The sequence below is a fragment of the Anomalospiza imberbis genome, chromosome 22, assembly GCF_031753505.1.
Source record: "Anomalospiza imberbis isolate Cuckoo-Finch-1a 21T00152 chromosome 22, ASM3175350v1, whole genome shotgun sequence".
In the NCBI taxonomy this organism is placed as follows: domain Eukaryota; kingdom Metazoa; phylum Chordata; class Aves; order Passeriformes; family Viduidae; genus Anomalospiza; species Anomalospiza imberbis.
The window spans coordinates 8,265,758-8,286,709 of NC_089702.1; the positions used below are offsets into that span (position 1 = coordinate 8,265,758).

The 20,952-nt window shown below is 52.6% G+C and overlaps 1 protein-coding gene across 1 annotated transcript; it reads right to left on the reverse strand.

Annotated features, from left to right (window-relative positions):
* Positions 1-1,871: 1,871 nt before the first annotated feature.
* On the reverse strand, positions 1,872-20,601 carry ACVR1B (activin A receptor type 1B). The gene is made up of 9 exons (XM_068212577.1): positions 20,450-20,601; positions 11,253-11,492; positions 10,077-10,325; positions 8,740-8,970; positions 7,955-8,122; positions 7,289-7,445; positions 6,690-6,814; positions 5,941-6,071; positions 1,872-5,358 (listed from the first exon to the last, which is right to left on the reverse strand). The coding sequence occupies exons 1-9, from the start codon at positions 20,565-20,567 to the stop codon at positions 5,233-5,235; spliced, it is 1,545 nt and encodes a 514-aa protein (XP_068068678.1). The 5' UTR covers positions 20,568-20,601; the 3' UTR covers positions 1,872-5,232.
* Between the last annotated feature and the right edge of the window lie 351 nt (positions 20,602-20,952).

Consider the following 20,952-nt stretch of genomic DNA (forward strand, 5'->3'; position numbering starts at 1 on the left):
CATCCTCAGGGACACCACGGGGTTCAGCGTGGAGGTCTGGGTGCTTCTTGGGGCAGTAGAACCTGGGGGACGCAGTATCCTGAGGGTGCAGGGTGGGATGCTGCTGGGAATGTCACGGGAGGCACTGTGGGGTGCCGAGGAGGGTTCCCAGGGATCACCCCAGGGAAGATTTGGGGAGAAACCGGTGGGTTTTCGGGAGCAGAAGCAATGCCACGCTCCGCTGCTCCCCGACAGCTGCCACCACGCCACCCCCGGGCCACCACCCGCCGCCAAAGCCGCATTTGGGATTTAATGGGAGGCAGGAGTGGCCCCAGCCCCCGGCCCGGCTCCCAGCGGGGGCAGCCGGAGGGATTGAAACTGTTCCTGCAGGATCTCTGCTGCGCTGAGCTGGGACACAGAGGGGAAGAACAATTCCCGGAGGCAGCCCCGGTGGCTGCTGCGGACACGTCGCGCGGCTCCGGCAGCTCCTCGCTGCGCCCCGGCGGGAGGCAGCGGGAATTTTCCAGCTGGAGTTGAGAGCTTTGCCCAAATGTTTGTTTAAAATTTGCCAAAAAAAATGAAGATCGTAACAATCCCGCTGGCGTTCCACCCAAACCTCCCGCCCACAGCCTGGCCTGGGGTTACCAGGAGGCAAGCTTGCCCCAGGAACAGAGCTGCTCTGGGCTGGAAGGGCTGGGGAAACGATGGGATTGAGCCCACCACCGACCCTGAGTCACCAAACCACCGGGAATGAAGAGGAACACCCTGTCTTGTTCCCAAAATCTTGGCCCTTCGGCTGCAGCCACCCCAGACTGTTTTCCCATTCCATCTCCTAGAGAAGCAGACAGGTTTTGCTTAAAAATTCCCCATACTCTCATCTCACTGCTGCCCACGTTTCCAGGCTGGGGCTGGATTTTCCTGGGGACCACAGCAGGAGCTTCAGACAAAGCTGGGCACGAGGAAGGACAAGCCCAGATGGTGCCTCCCCCTCCCCACCTTGTCTGAGCCCGGGGGGACCCCAGGCCTCGGCAGATTTTCCCCTTGATCCGCTCGCAACAGACTCATTTGCAGGAGGCTCTAATTAAGGAATTAGTAGGGGCGGTTCACGCAGCTCCCTCGGAGCAAACGGGATTTTGTAGGGGCACAGGGTAGTTTGCTGTGGGATTTATCTTTCCTTGAAGCTGTGGGTCCATGTGGAGACTCGGAGATGCGGCAGGGAGATGAGCACTGCACCCACCACACCCCCAGGGATGCTCTGAGGGGATCTCCAGGGTGTTTATTCTCTGTGACTGCTCTGTGCCTGTCCCCAGAGTGGGAGCCCCAGGTTCAGCTGCTCAGCCCTGCATGGGTGGAAAATCCCACCTGCCACCCCTTTGTCTCACCTCCACTTTGCTGGGGGCACCTCCCAAGTGCTTGGTGGGTGTTGGAAGCTGCATATTCACTAAAAGTGGGGATGTTCAACATTAAAATGTTTTGACCAGGGTTCCTAAAGAGATTATTTTAGCTGTGAGGGACGAGCCCCCCCATCCCAAACCCCTCTCTGCGGGACTGAGCTGTGACCTGCAATTCCCACCCCTCCCAGTGAACTGAGATTGCAACACCTCACATGAATAAAACAAACTTTTAATAATGTACAGCAGAAATCGACAGCCTGGTTTTATATTAAACAAAAGATTTCCTATCTTACACCGTATGTACATTTGCATACTGAAGAGGTAAAGTGGCTAAGTGGCTATTTTCTTACAGTCCTTTGCTAAGAAAATGTACAAAACCAAACAAATCAAAGGGGCAGAGAAGTACCAAGAGTTCTGTCCTGCAGCCACGTACCGCTGATGGACCCCCCCCCTCCTTGTCCTGCACCAGGCTCCCCTCGGAACTGCCTGGAATGCTGCTTTTTCCCAGAGCTGCTGCAACTTTTGGAGGCAGGCAGCAATTCCCACGTGCTCCGTCAGCTCGGCAAGCACTGGCGCCCCCGGGCACCGGTTTGCATGAAAGTGCTGTGTGAATGCTACATGGTCAGCGTTCCTGCCGCGGATCCCGCTGGGTTTTCCCCATCTCTCCTGAAACAAGGCTTTCCCTAAAATCCTGCTGATAGGGACGTGCCCTTGCCTCATCCCTTGGTTTGGTTTGGCGCTGAGGCAGGTGCAGTGTGGCTACAGTTGGAGGGGGCGAGTTCAGTGCGAGTTCCGGAGCCTCCGGCACCCGTGGGATCCGGGATGGGAGACCCAAGGGAGAGCCTGCAGTACCTACAGCTGTGCCATGGCCCCTCTGTCCTGCCCCAGCTCCCAGCCCCGGGGCCTGTTCCAATGGCCTGGGAGTCCTTAGGGCTTGCAAGTGCCCTCCTCGGCTTCTAAGAGCAGCTTTAACTGGGTTAAATCTGCATTTAGGGCTTGCAAGTGCCCCCCTCGGCTTCCAAGAGCAGCTTTAACTGGGTTAAATCTGCATTTAGGGCTTGCAAGTGCCCCCCTCGGCTTCTAAGAGCAGCTTTAACTGGGTTAAATCTGCATTTAGGGCTTGCAAGTGCCCCCCTCTAAATGCAGGTTTAAGGGACACCTGCAACTGGGAACTTCTGGCTGAGACGTGACTCAGGACGAGCTGGGAGGGGACAGGGGACCCCCCATCCCTGCTCCCACGGCAGATCCACGCCGCCGAAATCTCCTTGGGGGATGCAAAACGGCTCCTAACATGATTCAAAAACCACGCTCCTCATTTTGTACAAGGTCACAGACACACAGGGAATCAGGGGGAGAGGGACACACGGACAGGGACACAGACAGCAAGAACAGAGGGACTGAAATAAAGACAACCCTGGCAGCCAGAGCAGAGATGAAACCTCACCTTAGAGAGCAGGAGCAAGGTCAGAGTAGAAACAGTTCCAGTGTAAATCGAGCTGTGCATTTGGTTGTTTCTTTTTTTTTTTTTTTTCAGTGATTTCTTTACAAACCAACAGGTCAAGAGGTAATAATTAGAGATTGTTTTTCTGCTCTTAGAAAGAATTAACAATATTCAAAAAAGTTAAAATCCAGACCCTCCCAGAAAACAATAATAATAACAATAATAATAATAACAATAATAATTAAAAAAATAATAATCAAAACCACTCCAGTTAAAAGTTATGGCTTCAGAGTTCTCTACTGCAGACACTGACCTGACCTCCACACCACGGCTCTTGCTGACTGCCAAAGTCATCAGGGCAGCCACAGCCCTCACTTCCACAGTCTCTGTAGTCACCCCACCTCTCCCTCACCTGGATTCAGCATTGAATCAAAAGAAAACCCATGCAGATCCCCCCACCCCACACTGAGACACAGCCACTTCCACATTAGGAGATATTTATACACCTATATTAAAAAGATGGATGTTGATTTCCCAACCCACACCTGCTGTCAGATCCTGCCCAGCGCCTCTGCAAGGTGCAGAGCACCCCCAGAACTCAGATCACAGAATCACAGAATGAGCCAGGTTGGAAAAGACCGATGAGATCATCAAGTCCAACCTGTGACCTAACCTAACACCTCCTCATCAACTAAACCATGGCACTGAGTGCCACGTCCAGTCTTTTTTCAGACAAGTCCAGGGATGGTGACTCCTGCACCTCCCTGGGCAGACGATTCCAGCACCCAATCACTCTTTCAGTGAAGAACTTTTTTCTGATGTCCAACCTAGACTTCCCCTGGGGCAGCTTAAGGCTGTGTCCTCTTGTTCTGTCAGGGGCTGGCTGGGAGCAGAGACCCTCACCTGGCTACAACCACCTTTCAGGGAGTTGTAGAGAGTGATAAGGTCTCCCCCTGAGCCTCCTTTTTTCCAGGCTAAACAACCCCAGCTTCCTCAGTCATTCCTCACAGGGCTTGTGTTCCAAGCCCCTCACCAGCCTCTTTGCCCTTCCCTGGACACGCTCCAGCCCCTCAATGTCCTTGCTAAACTGAGGGGCCCAGACCTGGACACAGCACTCGAGGTGCAGCCTCACCAGTGCTGAGTACAGACGAAAGATGACCTGCTCCTGCTTGCCACACTATTCCTGACACAGGCCAGGAGCCACTGGCCTTCTTGGCCACCAGAGCACACTGCTGGCTCACAGTCAGTCAGCTGCCAACCAGTACCTCCAGGTCCCTTTCTGCCTGGCAACTGTCCAGCCACTTTGTCCCCAGCCTGCAGCACTGCATCATCAGGCCCCCAGAAATCTGCCTGGCTGTTGGAGCTGGGAATTGTGTTCCCAGGAGAACTGGGAGTCCTGCATTTCCCCACGTGCCGGCCACAGCGCCTGCTCCACCTCTGACACAACTCAGCTCGCCGCTACCCAGAATTACAAATCTCAGGGGCTCAAGACAAAAACACCTGGATTCCAGGAGTGATTCTCAGTTCCTTATTTGTTTCGTCTTAAAAAAGGGAAGGGGTGGCAGTGAGGCAACCTGACGGGACGTTGCGGCAGCCAGCGGCGGAGTCGGCCCGGCCGCGGCGCCCATCGGGGAGCCAGGGATCCGCTCTGCAGCAGCCTGTCCAAGCTCCACGACGCTCACGACTCAGCACGGAGAGCACCAGCGCAACAGCTCACGAATGGGACACTCGAGATTTGCACATGCACAGGAAGCACGGACAGAGATGAGCCACCCACAGGCAGACACCGCACGGCTATGGAGGAGATGACCAGGCACAGGGACACGCGCACCTCGCGCATGCAGACACCGGTGCGCCCCGACGGCCGTCAGGGCGCTCAGTTGGACTTTTTCAAGCTTAAGAAAAGGAGGGAGAACGGTTTTGTGAAGCTGATCAACTGTTCCGGCTCAGCCTCTTGGAAGAGAGCACCATTTGTTTTGCTTTTTCTGCATAAACGTGCCAGTCCCTGGAAAAATCCTCAAGAGTACAGCAAGAAAACCTTCCCTTTCCCTTCCCGCTCCCGGCACCGAGCACCCGGGGCTGGCTCTGACCCCACCAATGGGTGCTCAACGCACACTGAACTTTACAGGGATTTCCTTTAAAGGAACAAAGAGTTACGATCATGGCTGAGATCCCTCGGGCGAAGTCCCTCTCAAGTCTCCACGCTCTCAGGAGGTGATCACAAAAGGTTTTGGATTGTTTCATACCCAAGCAGGGAAGAGAGCGGTTCCGTAGGCTCCGTCCCCCTGCCTAGCAGCCTGCAGGTCCCGCTGTCTGGTTGTAGCAGTAGGTTGGGCTGAAACACGAGGTAGGCCTCCATCACATATCTACTCTAGCACAGCAGCTCCTGTGCAGTTTCCTCCTGCTGAGGCTCAGAGCCTAAATTTTCACATCTTCCTGGACGCTGAGCTGGGAGAGGGTTTTCTTAATGCGGAGGGCAGTGAGCCGAGCTGCTCCGTTGGCGTACCAGCACTCTCGCATCATCTTGCCCATCACCCGTAGTGCCTGGGCAAGAAACAACAGCAAAAGTCAGTGCTCCGCTCTTTCCCTGAGCCCATGTGGGTCTGCCAGGCTGCTGCTCTGCCTGGGCACTGACACAGCCTCCACATCCCCCAAAATCACACACAGTGCACCTTACAGTACTTGTTACCTCATCCTGGGGGAATCATGGAATGGTTTGAGTTGAAGAGACCCTAAAGCCCATCTCATTCCATGCCCTGCCATGGGCAGGGACACCTTCCACTATCCCAGGTTGCTCCAAGCCCCCTCCAGGGGGGCATTTCCAGGGAAGAGCAGCCCCAGCTTCTCTGGGCAACCTGTGCCAGGGCCTCACCACCCTCACAGGGAAGAATTTCTTCCCAATATCCCATCTAACCCTGCCTTCTGGCAGTGGGAAGCCATTCCCTCTTGTCCTGGAACTCCTTGTAAAGATTCTCCCCCTCTTCTTTCTTGCAGACTCCCTTCAAATACTGGAAGGCCACAATTAGGTCACCCCAAAGCTTCTGTTCTCCAGGCTGGACAATCCCAATTCTCTCAGCCTTTCCTCACAGGAGAGGAAAGGGACACAGAGATGAAAGCAGACCTCACCTCGTAGCTCTGCCACCAGTTTGGGATGTTTGGCCGTAATTTCTGGTCACACACAACCTTCCGCATCTCCTCAATCGAAGGATCAGAGGGTACAAGGTCGTAGTAGGGAAGCTGATACTCCTCGTGGATGCCTGAAAGGCAGAGCAGGGAAAATCAGATTCCTGGGAATAGGAAGCACGGCCACTGTGCTTGCTAAAGGCAGACGGATAGAGGTTTGGGCTCCATGACTCACTGCTGAGATGCGTCAACACTTTGCAGTTATTTAGAACAGAAATGAAGAATCTGGAATTGGAGTTAACAAGAAAAATTCAGGGAAATAAAATGCAGCTGCCTAAACTGGAACGGAGTCAGCAGGCTGGGATCAACACCTCCCAGCAAGGCGCCAGGGTCACTGAACCTCCACGGCAGTGAGACTGTCACACGTGGGATGATGCTGCAGCTGCACGTGCCAAGACATTTATACTGATCTGGGGGAGTTCCTCACCAATCAGCACCACCATTTCCCGAAAATCCATCCGAAGGAACATCAGCCACCACTGGCAGCACCAGCACCCTTGACTCAACACTGCCTGGGCTTAGCAGCAGTATGGGTCACTTTTGTTACCTCCTTCTGTCACGACACACAGGGACACGTCCTCCCACAGCCCTGCTCTCCCTCAAACCTCCCAAACACCTGATCAGTGGAACCCCCAGGCTGGGAGACCCAGGAGCAAGCCTGGCCACTGGCCCAGGCACACAAAGGACATTACCTCCTGCGTTGCACCTTCGGGCAATCTCCCAGTAGACCAAGCCCAAGGCGTAGATATCAGCACATTTAAATGAATCAAAATGCTTCATGTTGATGGTTTCATCCAAGACTTCTGGGGCCATGTATCTGCACAGAGAAAGGAAAAACATTTTCATTCTGAGAGGGAATTCTCGGGAAGACAGTAAATGATCAGTTTTCCCACACAGCAGACAAAGCTCTGCTTGGCACAGCCACCATCAGAACAGAACTGGGCCCCGTGATCTGAGAGAGTGAAGAAAATAACTCAAGAACAACAGCAAGCTGGGAAAAGAGGTAGAAATGTCTCAAAACTACATCAGGCGCCCACCAGAAAGGTCCCAAAGGCTTTAGTGAGGCCAGGCTTGTTGTTATGTATTAAATGAGCTCCGGGTGCCAGGTTTACATGGCTGGCCCACACCTCCCAGCGTGCTGACACCCGGAACATCCCTTTGGCATCAACTCAGGCACAAAACTGACGCTGCAAGACACTGGGAAACGTTAAATTCAGACAATTCCCCCAGTGCTCAACCCGCAGCTCAGGCCTTTGCAGCCACCCAAATGCCTTTGCTTGCATTTTCCTACCGTTTGGTTCCAACCCTTTGGTTCGGTGCGATGTCGATCGTGTCTGTGACGGAGTCGTGCCGGACGGCCAGGCCGAGGTCAGCGATGGCACACGTGCCGTTCTTCTTCACCAAAATATTCTTGGATTTCAGGTCTCTGTGAGCGATCCCAGGTTTTCCTAGCAGAGCAAAATAAAAAGCAGCAAGGGTTAAGCTGGAACTGGCACAGAGGCAGAACCGGATTTCAGGGCGTTAAACCCGCTGTTGCAACACTTTTTCCTGTTTAGGTTCATAAGGAACAGAGCAGGGAAAGGCTCCAATCGTGTTTTGGAGGCGCCACCGATGCAGTGGCACCCAGAGGCCTCAAGAGGGATGTAAACTCCACATCCCAGCATAGGTTCCGACGTCAGCAGTCTGCGATTCTGCTTCTGCCTGTGCTCACATCCCACCCAGGCAGCGCCAATTTTAGGATGGGATGTGAAATGGTGATATAACTCCTGGGAGCGAGCGCCAGGTTAACCCACTTCGCAGCCAGCCAAAGCAATCGCTCTATTTCTGGTCGATAACCACCAGATGAAGCCAGGCTGACTCAGGCAGGGTTTGCTGCACAGCACATCAGCTCCCTTCAGCAATCCTGCTTTATCCTCCCCTCAAGAATTCCCAATGTCTTTCCCTTCTTAGCTTTTACCCTGAGTGCCCACGATCTCCATATGCAGGTGGGCCAGCCCGCTGGCAGCAGACAGGGCAAGCTTGATCATGCCCTCGATAGTCACCGTGTAGCGATTCAGGTAGTCAAAGAGAGACCCGTGCTCGTGGTAGTCAGAGACGAGCCACAGCTGAGTCCATGTCCCATTATCTGCAACAGGAAAGAGATGGAGCTCAGGCAGATCCAGTGCAGGGATGGCCACTGAGCATCCCACACATTTTTGGGACAGAGCAGAGCTGCTGTGTAAGGCTGCAGCTCAACAGGGGCAAGTAAGAAATGGCTCAAATCAGCCATAGTGTGGCCAGCAGGACCAGAGCAATGACTTTCACCCTGTGGCAGGCACTGGTGAGGCAGCAGCTCGAATCCTGGAGTCAGTTTTGGGCAGTGTAGAGGCCCAGAGAAGGCAACTTAATCAGCTTCAGTCCTCAGTGACAAGAAAGACGTGGAGGTGGTGGAATGTGACTGGAGATGGGCAGTGGAGCTGGGGAAGGGTATGGATAACTTCTGAAGAGCAGCTGAGGGAGCTGGAGGGCTCAGCCTGAAGAAAAGGAGGCTCAGGGGGGACCTTCTCATGCCATTCAACTTCCTGACAGGAGGATGGAGCCAGGTGGGTTAACAAGCAACAGGACCAGAGGAAATGGCCTGAAGCCACACCAGGGAAGGTTTAGATTGGATATTAGAGAAAACTTCTTGGAAAGGGTGGTGAGGCACTGGAACTGGCTGCACAGTGGTGAAGCCTCTGCTCTCAGGCCCAAGGCACTTCTTACCTTTGTTATCTGCAGCAATGAATCCCAGGATGTTCTCGTGCCGCAGCATCACGGTTTGATAGATCTCTGCCTCCCTGAACCAGGAACGCTCCTCACGTGACGAGAAGATCTTCACAGCCACGTCACCTCCACGCCACCTGCCCCGCCACACCTCCCCAAAGCGGCCTTTGCCGATGATCTCCTGAAGGACAATTGTCCGAGCCACGGTCCGTTGGACAAACAGAGGCAAGCCTGGGGACAAGGAATGGTAGGAATGAATCCCTGTGGTAGCAGAAAACCTCCTGAAACCCCAGAGGCTGAAGAATGTCCTCAAACCCAGCAGGCTCTACATTTGATAACAACTGGGAGCCTGAGCAAGACCCAAAACAGGAACTGGTGGCAGCTCCTGTGTGGGATGTGCCACTGCTTGGGCAGCATCTTCTGCATTTTGCTTTGAAGCAGAGATCCAGCCTGGAGCAGTTGGGGAACTTCTGCTCCACGACAGATGAAAGGAACTGCAGCCTCAATAAGCAAAGAATGGAACTCGATGAAATCAGTTTCTGCTAAAAAGCAGAAACCTCCCCAAATTTCTCTTAAGAAAGGAGACCCAACATCACTGCCACTGCTTATGGAAAGCACTGAGCTCACCTGCCCTCAGCATGCATAGAAGAGATCCCAAATATTTTATATATAGCAGCAGATGTGCTGCTGAAGATTTATTCCCTGGTCAAATATCAGGTTGTGACATTCTCTGCCTCTGTGGATTTTCCTGCAGTTTCCATCTGCTGCAGAATTCCTTATATTCTTTAACCCAACTACCCTTCTAGTTCAAAGCCACCACTAAATGGTGACTTTCCACCTAGTCTGAGGATTCCTTTTAAGTGCTACAGAAGCAAACACTGCACATCATCCACCTGGGAAGACCCAAGGGGTCTTTGGGATGAAATGGGCTGCGCAAATGCACTATTTGCACTGTAAAATGTTGATCTGCAGGGATCTTCCCCATTTTTGTGCAGCTTTGATGCAGGTGACATCCTGCATTCTCCTCTGAAAGCCAACAATGCACAGGTTAGTAGTTAATGGCTGTTTCCAACCCAAATCCTGTTCCAAGGCTAAACTGGGAAGAGATGCAGCTGTTTGCTCTTGCAGTTAAGGAGGAGTTTAACTACTGCTCTTACCTGAGCAGACATGAGACCACCACACGACTGAATTTAAACATTCCTTCAAGTTACTCCTGACAGAACCCCTGAACAGGCTCCAAGGCAGCAGCCTCGCTGCCGTGGCAAAGCTGTGGCAACCACTAGCCCAAAGAGACAACTGCAGGTTCTCACTGGTCACGTCCCACCATCTCGCAATACCTGAGCCAGAGCCGGAGGTGGAGAGATCATAGACCAGATCTTGCAAGGTCTTGTCCTTGGAAAGGCACATTTCACAAGAAGGATCTTCCATGTCCAGCCGCTGGCGGTTGTGATAGACCCGTTGGTGGTGATGGAACACAAAGACCACAATGATCATGACAACAAACACGAGGAAGACGGGCCCGGCGATCACCGCCACCAGCTCCACGGGACCCCAGCTTGATGGGGGCTCATTGTCTTTCAGGTGTCCTTGGGAGGAAAGGGAGGAGGAAAACAGACATTTTGAGAAAATTATCCTTGCTTTGAGGACTTTCGTGTGTTTTATTGCTCTCTCAGAGCCTGGACAATTTTAGCCTGGGGACACATCAAACAGTATTAAGGTGGGGCTGATCACCAGGCAGGCAAAATGCAGCTGGAACCCTAAAAACAAAATGGAGCTGCAGTTGTGGGATCGGGGATTGTGGGCTGTTCATTCACTCTTTCAGACAGGAGTGTGTTCTGGGCTGATTTTCCAGAACAGCCTGCAGTTCACCTTCCATTTGAACTCAACCAGTCAGCCAGGGCTCCCTGCTCCCTCTTTCCCTTTTGCCCTGCAACAGCCAGTGAACTTGTACCTGACGACAATTATCTGTTGTTTTGAGCACAGATGAGACCTCCCCACTGCTCCCAAGGAGAATGACTCTGCAGTCTTCCCAGCACCCACTGAAAACCAGCCCAAAACAGAAAGTAGGAGGTGTGAGGAAGCACCACATGCCCTCTCTGTCCCAGGGATGAGAAGCAGAAGTTTCCCACACCCTCACTCAGAGGCAGGGCTGCTTCCCCTGTGTTCTGAGCACAGGCACCTTCCTCCCCACACACTTTGCTCTGAAGCTGCGGCAATGTTCCTCTACTTGTGCTCAGCACTAAAAAGATTTGGAATCTTGGAAGGAAAGCAACACCAGCTGATAAAGGCAGGGCCAGCTCAGTGACAAAGGGAACATACACATTCCCATTTGAATTTGAAGTAGTTTGTTATTTCCACTTTACAGATGAAGGAAATAAACCCAGTGCTCAAGTTCATGCAGCAACTGAAAGGAAGAAGTGAAAACAGGGCCGAGAACTCCAAATTGCCAATCCCAAACAGACAGCTCCTCTCCTCCCACTTCAAACACATGATTTATCTGACTCTCTACTTACCACTGGGAACCATTAAATCAATTTTGTTGCAAAAATCAGAGTAGCAGCAGTGAGTATTACGCAGATCCTCTGAACTCAGACAATAGAAGGGTTTCCCAGCAGGAATCAATTTTGCCTCAGGAATGCAGGTCCGAACGTGGTGTTTGACACCATCCAGGTTGAAGACTGAGACCATGCAGGCACCGTCCGTCTCACACGTGGAGTTGGCTTGTTTGCAGTCAGAGCACAGACATGTCAAAGCTGAAATCAAAACAAGATCAACTCCTTAAAACCCACAGAGAGCAAAAGCTCGAACGAGAGGAAACCTTCTTTAAATTCTCCATTTCAGAAGGGCCGTTCTCAAGCTCTGGAAGAACCGGCTCTGCAAACAGCACAAATCATACTCTGTATTCCAGACCTGCAAGAATCCAATTTCGGCATGAAACAGACGGTGGAGGCAGAGGAGCCTTTCCAGGAGGTGCCTGTCCAGGCAGCCCTTTGCCTGCCCCTGTTGCAATCACCACCAGCCATGACCCAAGTCATCCCTGCAAACCGGGCGAGATCCGACCGAGATCCTCTCCCAGCCCAACCTCGGGTCAGACTCAACCCAAAAACCAACAATTACTCCAACTGACTGACCTGATTCCACCTGGGCTGTCTGTCCAGGCTCCCTGGAGCTGCCTAATCTGGGCTGGCGAGGGACGACCACCCCAGCTCACGGAGACAAGGAGCAGCTGGCAGAGGCCAAACCAAACCCAATCCCAACCGACTGCACGAGCCAAGCGTGCACACCCAGCTAGATCAGCCACTTATTTAATAACTGCTTTCCTGATCCGAGACACTACCTTGGGTCAAATAGATTCCTGGCTTTTTGCCTGCTCTCCACAAAGATTATTTGGATAAAGAGAAGGAGAAACTCTGAGGCAGATTCCCACATTTTTCCACCTCCCAGCTGTCACTGTACTTTTCTCAAGCTGCCTGGAAAACTATAAGCAAATCCCCAGGCCTTGCCATCCTTGGGAACAAAGAGGAATCCAACACTGTCAAGAAGAAGGGTGGGGCTTGTTTAGCAGCCCGCTGGGTTTTCACCAGCTTTCATCAGCTCTCCCAGCCTTCCCAGAGGGAATCCAAAACATGTCCTTACCCGCTGCAGAAATGGGCTTTCAGGTAGGGAGGGTGTGAAGAAGGGTTTTAAAAGATACAAGTGCCACAGTTAACTCTGCCCAGGCTGATCTAAATCCTCTCAGTGTGAAGTCACACACAAAGACACCCTCAACACTTGTGGTGTGGGGCCATGTTACCCTAAGCTTAATGAAAAACAAGCTGGTCCTGATTTACTCAGGGCTCCTTTAGGAGGAAGACACCCATTAGCCCTTATCCCAGAGCCCCGGGTAAATCAATCAGGGTAATTGCATTACTATTCACTTAATTCTCTCTGGACACTGCTCCTCCTTTTCCAGCTGCTGTTGTGAGCTGTTTCAGATGGGCTAAATGTGGGTGCTGCTTAGTTTGGAATCAACAGATTCAAAACTGCAGCGAAAAGCCAGTGACAAGAGCCAAAGGAACGTCTGGAGCTGTGTCAGGAGAGGGTTAGGATGGGTATCAGGGAAAGGTTCTTCCCCCAGAGGGTGCTGGGCACTGCCCAGGCTCCCCAGGGAATGGGCACGGCCCCAAAGCTGCCAGAGCTCCAGGAGTGTTTGGACAGCGCTGCCAGGGATGCCCAGGTGGGATTTTGGGGTGTCTGCACAAGACCAGGAATTGGACTGGATGATCCTGGTGGACCCTTTCCAACTCAGGACATTTCATGATTCTGTAACTCTGTGATCAAAAGCTGAAGAGCTGTTGAGTGAGACACCTTTAAAAAGCATCATGAGCAAATGGAGCTAATTACCAGGTGCTAAGCACAGGCCAGTGAAAAGGGACAGGACAGAAAACGGACAGGGAAGACTGTCAGACTGATCTGTGTTGAGAAGGGTGGAGAACATCCATAGATTCTGAAGATTTTGAGAGGAAATGTTATAATGAAAGGGAAAAAACCCTCCGTAACATGCACTTCAAACAGCTCCAAGATCAGTGTTCTCCCATGGTCAGCAGAGTGCAGAAAAGACAATTCTGAAAAATACATACACCTGGGGGAACAAAGGTTGGTGATAAAGGAGATTTTATGAAAATCTGAGATGGCAAAGAGCACCCAGGGCACATTCCTGCCTTCATGTCTACTTAAAAGGAAATGGTCTTTTAAAGCATCTCCCTTATTACTTATCAAAAGCTCGAGGTACAAATTAAAAACATTTAACCCACACACATTTCACTGTGTAGGTTCTTTTCAGTTTGATTTAGATACAACAAAACTGAACTTTGTTCCTGTTAGACTCATTTTTGAGGTCTCAATTCCAAGATTTAGGCTGTGGCAGTTTTGCTTCCAGAAGCTACAAAGCAAACAAAACACTTCAGTGCACTAATAAAGCTGGTTTTGTAAACTTCTGAGTGAATTATCTGGCCTGAAACTGAGCATGCCTTTGAGAGTGAAAGCAGAGAAGCAGGTCGTGTCTGCTCAGTCTCATTTGTAGGATTAAAAAACAACAAAAAAATCAGTTTACCTGCAAGGTATGATACTAGAGCACCAGCTTGGAGACAGAGTGAGATCCTTATCTGTTCTGTGCAGAAAGCCAAAATTTCCTGCTAAAGGAGGGGGATGCCCCACGGCTTCACCTCACCCTGTTCCCTCTCTGAGACAACAGCTCTTTTTTAACTGTAATTCTTATGTTTGCACCTCAAAAATCCCCACGGTCAGAGAGCAGCTAGAACAAAGAGAATGGAGCCTTCAGCACATGACTGTCCTTCTCTCCTCCTCTCATCACAGACCCTTGAGGGGCTTTCCAGGTATTGTTGGCCAGAACCTCCAGGCTGCAGGCAGGAACTCTCCAATTTTCTGTGTGTGCCAGGGAGGAAAGGCCTGTCTGCACCGGGGCTCACTGGGAAGCTCCTGGCAAAGAGGAGAATTACAGAGCAACTCATGCGGGTCCAGTAACTCCAGTTTGCTTCACCAGAAAGGCAAATTCTTCTATCAGAAACTTATCAGAAGCCAGGAAAAAGCAACTGTTGTTTGCCCTTGGGCGTGGGACAGAAGGTGGGCAGGGAAGCAGAGCCCCCCGCTGGTATCTCTTGGGTGCTCTCGAGAGCAGCCGGGGCAAAGCAGGAGACAGGAGTGGATAAAAGGATTTTTCATGCCAACAGCATTCTTTTTCCTTCGGGAAGAAAAGCTCCTATTGAGCCAAACATATAATCTACTTAATAAAAAACCGCCGGGGCTGAAGGAAATAGATGGGGTGAAGGGAAACAAAGAGCAGTTCCCAGAGCCGGGGCGGCGCGTTCCCCCCTCGCAGAGCGCCCGGGGATGCGTCTGCGTGGAAGGTGCGAGCGGAGCTGGAGCTGGAGCTGGAGCTGGAGCAGAGCCCGCTCGATCTGCTCCCCACACCGACACCCAGAGCCCAGCCCAGCCCTTCAGAGACACTGCCCGAACAAGCCCAACGTTCAGCTGCACATCCTGTGCACGAAGAGCTTTGTTCTCACTGGAGGGATGGAGCAGGTTGGAGCAAACCTTGCTGTGATTCGATCCGAGGCCGAGCCTCACCGCTCTTCCCCAAAACCTCAGAGGTCACTCAGCATTGACAATAAGCAAAAAAAATATTTGTTTATTGGCAGTTCTGAGTGACCTCTCCTCCTCGACTAGCCCAGCCCAGGGTTTGACTCCTTCAAGCCCAAGAGCTGGTTCTGCTCCCCACGAGGTTCCCAGGTCACAGCCCCAGCTCCGAAAGGATCCTGGGGCACAGAGGTATCCATATCCCCCTGCATCAACCACAGAAAAGAGGAAAAAAGCAAGGGCTGGCTCTCTCCCTCCAAATCCCCCCATTAAAAGCAACGTGTATTCCCAAAATGGATCCCAACAAACAGGTGGGGGCTGTAGATTTGAGCTCTGTGCTCCAGGGAGACTCAAACACTGAGCTCTGACAGGCAAAGAACATTTCTCCTCCTTTCCCAGCAACTCTCCCAGCTCATTTTGCACGTATTTATTCTCACACGGAGTTGCATGTGTCAAGATGTCTCTGCAGCTAGACAGGGGAAAGTTTCACAGCAGAATCTCCTGCAATGGTGTTAACCACCTTTTGGAATACATTTTCCAGCATCTCCTGAAGCTGTGCCTAAGAAAGATGCCATTTTCTCAAGGCTGAACTCTACCTGATCAATATGTATGAGGATAATTAACCTGAAGATGATCATTGGTAAAATTGCCAATAACCACCCACGTATTTACCAGATAAACAGATTTTTGCAGAGATTGTAGCTGCTGTTCTTTTTCAACCGTTTGAATCGAGGCTGGAAGAATGATTCCCCTGACTTTGAGCCTCTCCAAGGCTCTGGAACAGGAGCCGCAGCTGATTGTGTCTTTGTGCAGCACCAAACTTAATGAGCCCCACTCTGGGAGCACCAGTTTCATGCTGCAGCAGCATAATGTTAGCAACAGAAATGGGGAACAATTGGCTTTGTAGCTCTGCTGCTTCTTCGGACGCTTTAATGACGAAGGACGTGTGTAAACATGCTTGGAAGAAAGAAATACCTGTCAGTGTCTGGCTCTGTGCTGTGCCAAAATAAAGAGCAACCTGTATCACGCAGGGCTAGGAATATCCATTCCCTCGTGGTGAGGGAGCTGAGGTGTGTCCAGGAGTCCCTGTGTGCTCCTTGTTCAGCTGGATAAAGGAACAGAGCTCCAAGGAAACAACCAGCTCCCTTTCCCAGAGGCAATGATCAGGGGATACTGAGCCATCTGATGAAGGCTTTAAAGAAACAAGATCTACTTTCCATTATATTATCATGGAATCCTGGAATGGCTTGGGTTGGAATGGCTTTTGGGTGGAACAAAACTCATTTTGTTCCACCCCACTGCCATGGGCAGGGACACCTTCCACTATCCCACGTAGCTCCAAGCCCCCTCCAACCTGGCCTTGGACACTTCCAGAGAAGGGGCAGCCCCAGCTTCTCTGGGCATCCTGTGCCAGGGCCACCACCCTCACAGGGAGAAACTCCTTCCCAACATCCCACCCAACCCTGCCCTCTGGCAGTGGGAAGCCATGCCCTCTTGTCCTGGCACTCCAGGCCCTTGTAAAGAGCCTCTCCATCTTTCTTGCAGACTCCCTTCAAGTGCTGGAAGGCCACAATCAGGTCAGCCCAAAGCTTTTGTTCTCCAGGCTGGACAATCCCAATTCTCCCATCCTTTCCTCATAGGAGAGGTGCTCCATCCCTGTGATCACCTTGATGGCCCTTCATACTCATATTCACCCCAACTGTTGTGCTGCCTGGTGTCCCCAACAGGGATCCCTCCACCCCTTGCTGGGACACATTTGAGTCCAAAGTGACTCTCCCGGTGTCCCCTCCAAACCCCAGAGCCAGCTTGCCTCCAAAATCCAATGTCAGGCCAGTTCTGGATGCTGTCACTGCCCATTTCCTTACTAAGGAGCTGGAGAAATGAGCAGGGATCTGCCCTTCCATAGATACAGCACCACCACCCCGAGTACCTTCCCTACATCTCACTTCCCCTCCAATTTCTCCTCCTGTTTTGGATCAAAACATTTCTTTTTTGCGTCTTGCTGGTGCTTATGATATCTACTGACCCACTGCTGCTACATGAAATGGAGTTAAAATTAGCTGCAAAGCACTATGGAAAAAAAAAGCACTTTAAAGCAAGTCATCCAGAAACTAAGCATTATCCTGGGATATTTCAAGTTGGAAGTAAGAGTCTCAACTTCTTTGAGCTGGCTGCAGTCCCCTGGCACAGGCTGGACCTGACGTGAAGGCAGCACGGCTGACCAGAAAACACACGAAATGGAAAAAAAAAAAAAAAAAAAGGGAGGCAGGAAGAATGTGGCTTTAAAGTGCTGAACTTTCCCTGCATCTACTCCAGGAACACAAAAGAGCTTCAGAATGAATTGTAAATAAGGAACTGACAGGAGTCTCATCATTAAGAGGTTAATTAGAAGAAGCCTTGATGTTTCTGCTGTGACTCTTCCACCCAGGACATGGACACACAGCTCCCCGTTCCCTCTGTGGGCTCTGGTCTGACACCTATTTTGTGTTTTAACTTGTCAGGAAACCAGTTTAGGAGCCAACAGACCACACACACTGGTGCTGGGGAAGAACACCCTGCACACCTGATGCCCAGGTTTATCAAGGTTCCAAGACTTCAGACCCATCCTGGCTTCTCTCAGGCAATTGGCTTTTCCAGAGTGGAAATACATTGTTTAACATGCGGTCTACATTCCCACATCCAGCAATCCACACTTCCAAGAAGGCCACAAAAAGGCAGCAAGACTTTATCAAGGGGATTTAAAGTGCAGAGAAGGCTCTTTTTCTGCTGAAAAGAAATAAATAAACAGCGGTGCACAAGAAAAGCACAGGGCAGCTGAGAGCCAGGGGTTTAAATAAGGAGGACAAAGGAGCCCCCACCCAGCATTTCATCCCTGTGAAACCCTCACGGAGCAGCAATTCCTGCCTGCTCTGCTCAGGGCAGGACACATTCCCCCTGTCACCACCCAGTGAACTTTGCTTGCTGCTAAGAGAACTGACGTTTGACTGCACTCCTTTCGCAACAGCCATTTCCGGAGCATCCCCTCCTGGCAGCGTAACCAGGGGAAAGAAAAAAACAACCCAAGCTGTCTGGCCAAGGAGCTGGACGAGTTCAGGAATGCTTGTTGGACACTGTTTTTAATTTCCAGTTAGAGAAAGGCTTTCTTGGAAAGTTGTAGGATATAACTTAGGGACCACGCAGAGTTTGCCTGATTTAACTGGGTAAATATTTGAAGCAGGTGTTAATAATCAAATCTGCTGCCCCCAAATTATTCCCCAGGGTGAGTTTTTGATAAATTTCAAGCAAAGCCGACCTGCAACACCCCTCTGCAAAGGAGCCTTGATTATTTTCCTTTTTTTTTTTTCTTAAAGAAGGGGCTGGGGGAGTGCTGTCTGCACTGTTTACTGGCACGCAGAGGTTCCCAGCTCCCCAGCACTGCAGAAATTCTGATGTTTTCCCAGCCTTTCCCGAAATAAGCAGCTGTTAAATCTCCGGTATGAGGCACAATAGCGAGGGCAGCCCCGGCATACCAAACGTGCATCGTGGCTGCTGGAGCAGAGAACAATTCCCAGGGTGATCCCTGCCGTCCTGCACCTCATTCCACGAGTGCAACTCCCTCCAGCCCAGGCTGAGCTCACACCTTGCACTGAATGAAACCGCTCAGCACACACTGAGCGGAAACAATAGTCACTCATAGAGCCCAAAATCAAAGGCACCGGGAGTCGCCAAGTTTCCAGGGGATTTGTACAGTCAATTGGTCCTTTCCTGTTTATTAATTATGATTTTTTTTTTAATAAACACCAGCTTTTACCTACAGAACAGCCGTGCCACGAGTCTCATCTGATCCTACTCTGCCACTTATCACAGAGGAGCTGAAACAGCCTTGTAAGGCTGGGTTTTACCTGAGGTTACACCAAAACACAGCTACTCTCCTCCCAAAAGCACATTTCTATTCCCAAATTCCCAGAACTCCCAGGTAAACCCTCACCTGCTGCCCAGGTGAGGTTTGAAGCCATTTTCTGTGCTCTAACAAGCCCAGATCTGCACACACACACACACACAGTTATTACCCTCCGACCGTCAGGTGGGAATGCAGAACACAAACGGTGAGAGGTTGGGGAGGAGAAAAATATTCCACAGTGGAACCTGTCAGAACAGGTACTTGAGTTACACAACACTGATCACCCCGATGGCCACAGAGCTGGACTGCTCTGGGAAGCCCTGGACACCAGAGGCAGGGGCCACCAGCCTGTCCTCTGTCCCCAGGAGATGCTCGGTCAGGTCCTTCCTCTGGGGAAAAGGACTCAGTTCATCCCAAATCAATTTCCTTCCTCAAACCGGAGCTGAGATCCTCTGCTTGCCCCAAGCCTGCAGCAGAGGCCTCCTGCTCCTCCCAAACCCAGAGCTGAGACCCCTCACTCCTCCCCCATGAGCTGCAGAACCAGGCCAGGGAAAGGAAAAGGATCAACACGGAGCAAACAACCGACACAAAGAGTTTTTCCTCCCTCACCTCCCTCCAAACATAGATTTACAGTTGTTCCAGTCCAGAAGCTCAGGGTATGGAAAGGTTTCCTTAAAAGCCCAAACCGCAGATGTTACAGACACACTGCCACCTCTGGGGCACGGGGGGCTGCCCAGTTCACCCCGGCATGGGCCACAGGATAATGAGAAGAGGCCACAAACTCCAGAAGTTTCATGACAACACGGTGGCACTTCCCCCCTTGGGCCGATCCACACCTCTGTGACAAGCCCAGAAAGCACCTCTGAGACCCCCAAGTCCATCCTCTGTGAAACCCATAAATCCCAGTTTCCATCGTTAGCTCCCCAAACCAGGCTGAAGGCTCCCAGATCTCCTCCCAAGGTGAGCACAGGCCCCTTCAGAGCATCCCCCGGCACTGGGAGCCAACCCCAGCCCCAGCTGCTGCTGCCTCTGCCTGACACGTCCCCATTCCCTCTGCGGGGGAAAGCCCCAAACCAGCTGCGGTTCACACAAACCACACACCCCTGCGAGCCCCCGGGCCAAGCCTGAACCCCCTTAAACATCCAACACACGTCCTTGATGCCTTCAGAGCCCCCCCTTGCTTCCAGAACCCCTAACCCCACGGATCCCACCCCCAAATCCTTCTCTTCACCCTGAAACACCCACACCCATCCAGGCCCCAAACCCCTCAGGGGCCTCCTCACGGCCTCGGGGGCACCTCCAGGCCCCTCCAAACCCCTCGCCTCCCCCACCCCCTACCCCAGTCCTTTTTGCCACCCTGGAACACCCACCCCTGTGTCTCCCCGCCCCCAAACTCCTCAGGGCCTCCTCACACCCCCAGCCCTCTCTCAGCCCCTTTCCCCCGCCCCAAGCCCGTCTAAAATCTCCCCTCGGCCTCACCCCCACCCGCCCCCTGCCCCAGGCCCGGGCAGGCCCCGGCCCTTCCCCCGCGCTGCCCTCAGCCCCCCGCATCGCCTCCCTCCCGCTTCCCCACCGTCGTCCCTCGCTCCCCCTCACGACCCCTCCCCGGTCCTCCCCGTTCCCCTCACGGCGGGGGCGGGGGCGCCGCCATGTTGTGCCCGGTGCGGGCCGGGTCCGGCGCCGCCGCTCACTCACCGCGGGCCCCGCCGAGCGGCCCGGCCAGGAGCAGGACGAGCAGAAGGGCGGCGGGGGACGGCGGGGAGCGGCGGGCGGCGGGAGGGGCCGGAGGGAAGCGGGGGGCCCGGGCGGCCATGGCGGGGACGCGCCGCGGCCTCGGAGCGGAGCGGCCGCAGCGCCGGCGGGAGGGGGAGCGGGGGCGGGGCCGGGGGCGGGGCCAGGGCGAGGGGCGGGGCGAGCCCGCGCGTGCGCACACGGGGAGGGAGGGGAGGGACAGCGGGAGGGGAAAGGGGGCTGGGGGAGATAGGGGGGAGATAGGGGGAGATATGGGGGAGATATAGGTGAGATATAGGTGAGATATGGGGGGAGATATAGGGGAGATAGGGGGGAGATAGGGGGGAGATATAGGGGAGATATAGGTGAGATAGGGGGGAGATAGGGGGGAGATATAGGGGAGATATAGGTGAGATAGGGGGGAGATAGGGGGGAGATATAGGGGGAGATATAGGTGAGATAGGGGG

Excerpts from the sequence above, each read along its gene's own strand:
- ACVR1B (XM_068212577.1), bottom strand. The coding sequence starts at position 20,567 with ATGGCCGCCCGGGCCCCCCGCTTCCCTCCGGCCCCTCCCGCCGCCCGC. Across the intron at positions 10,326-11,252 it reads TGATTTAATGGTTCCCAGTG|GACACCTGAAAGACAATGAG; the intron begins GTAAGTAGAGAG and ends TTTCCTCCCAAG. Across the intron at positions 5,359-5,940 it reads ACTGGTGGCAGAGCTACGAG|GCACTACGGGTGATGGGCAA; the intron begins GTGAGGTCTGCT and ends TTTCTTGCCCAG.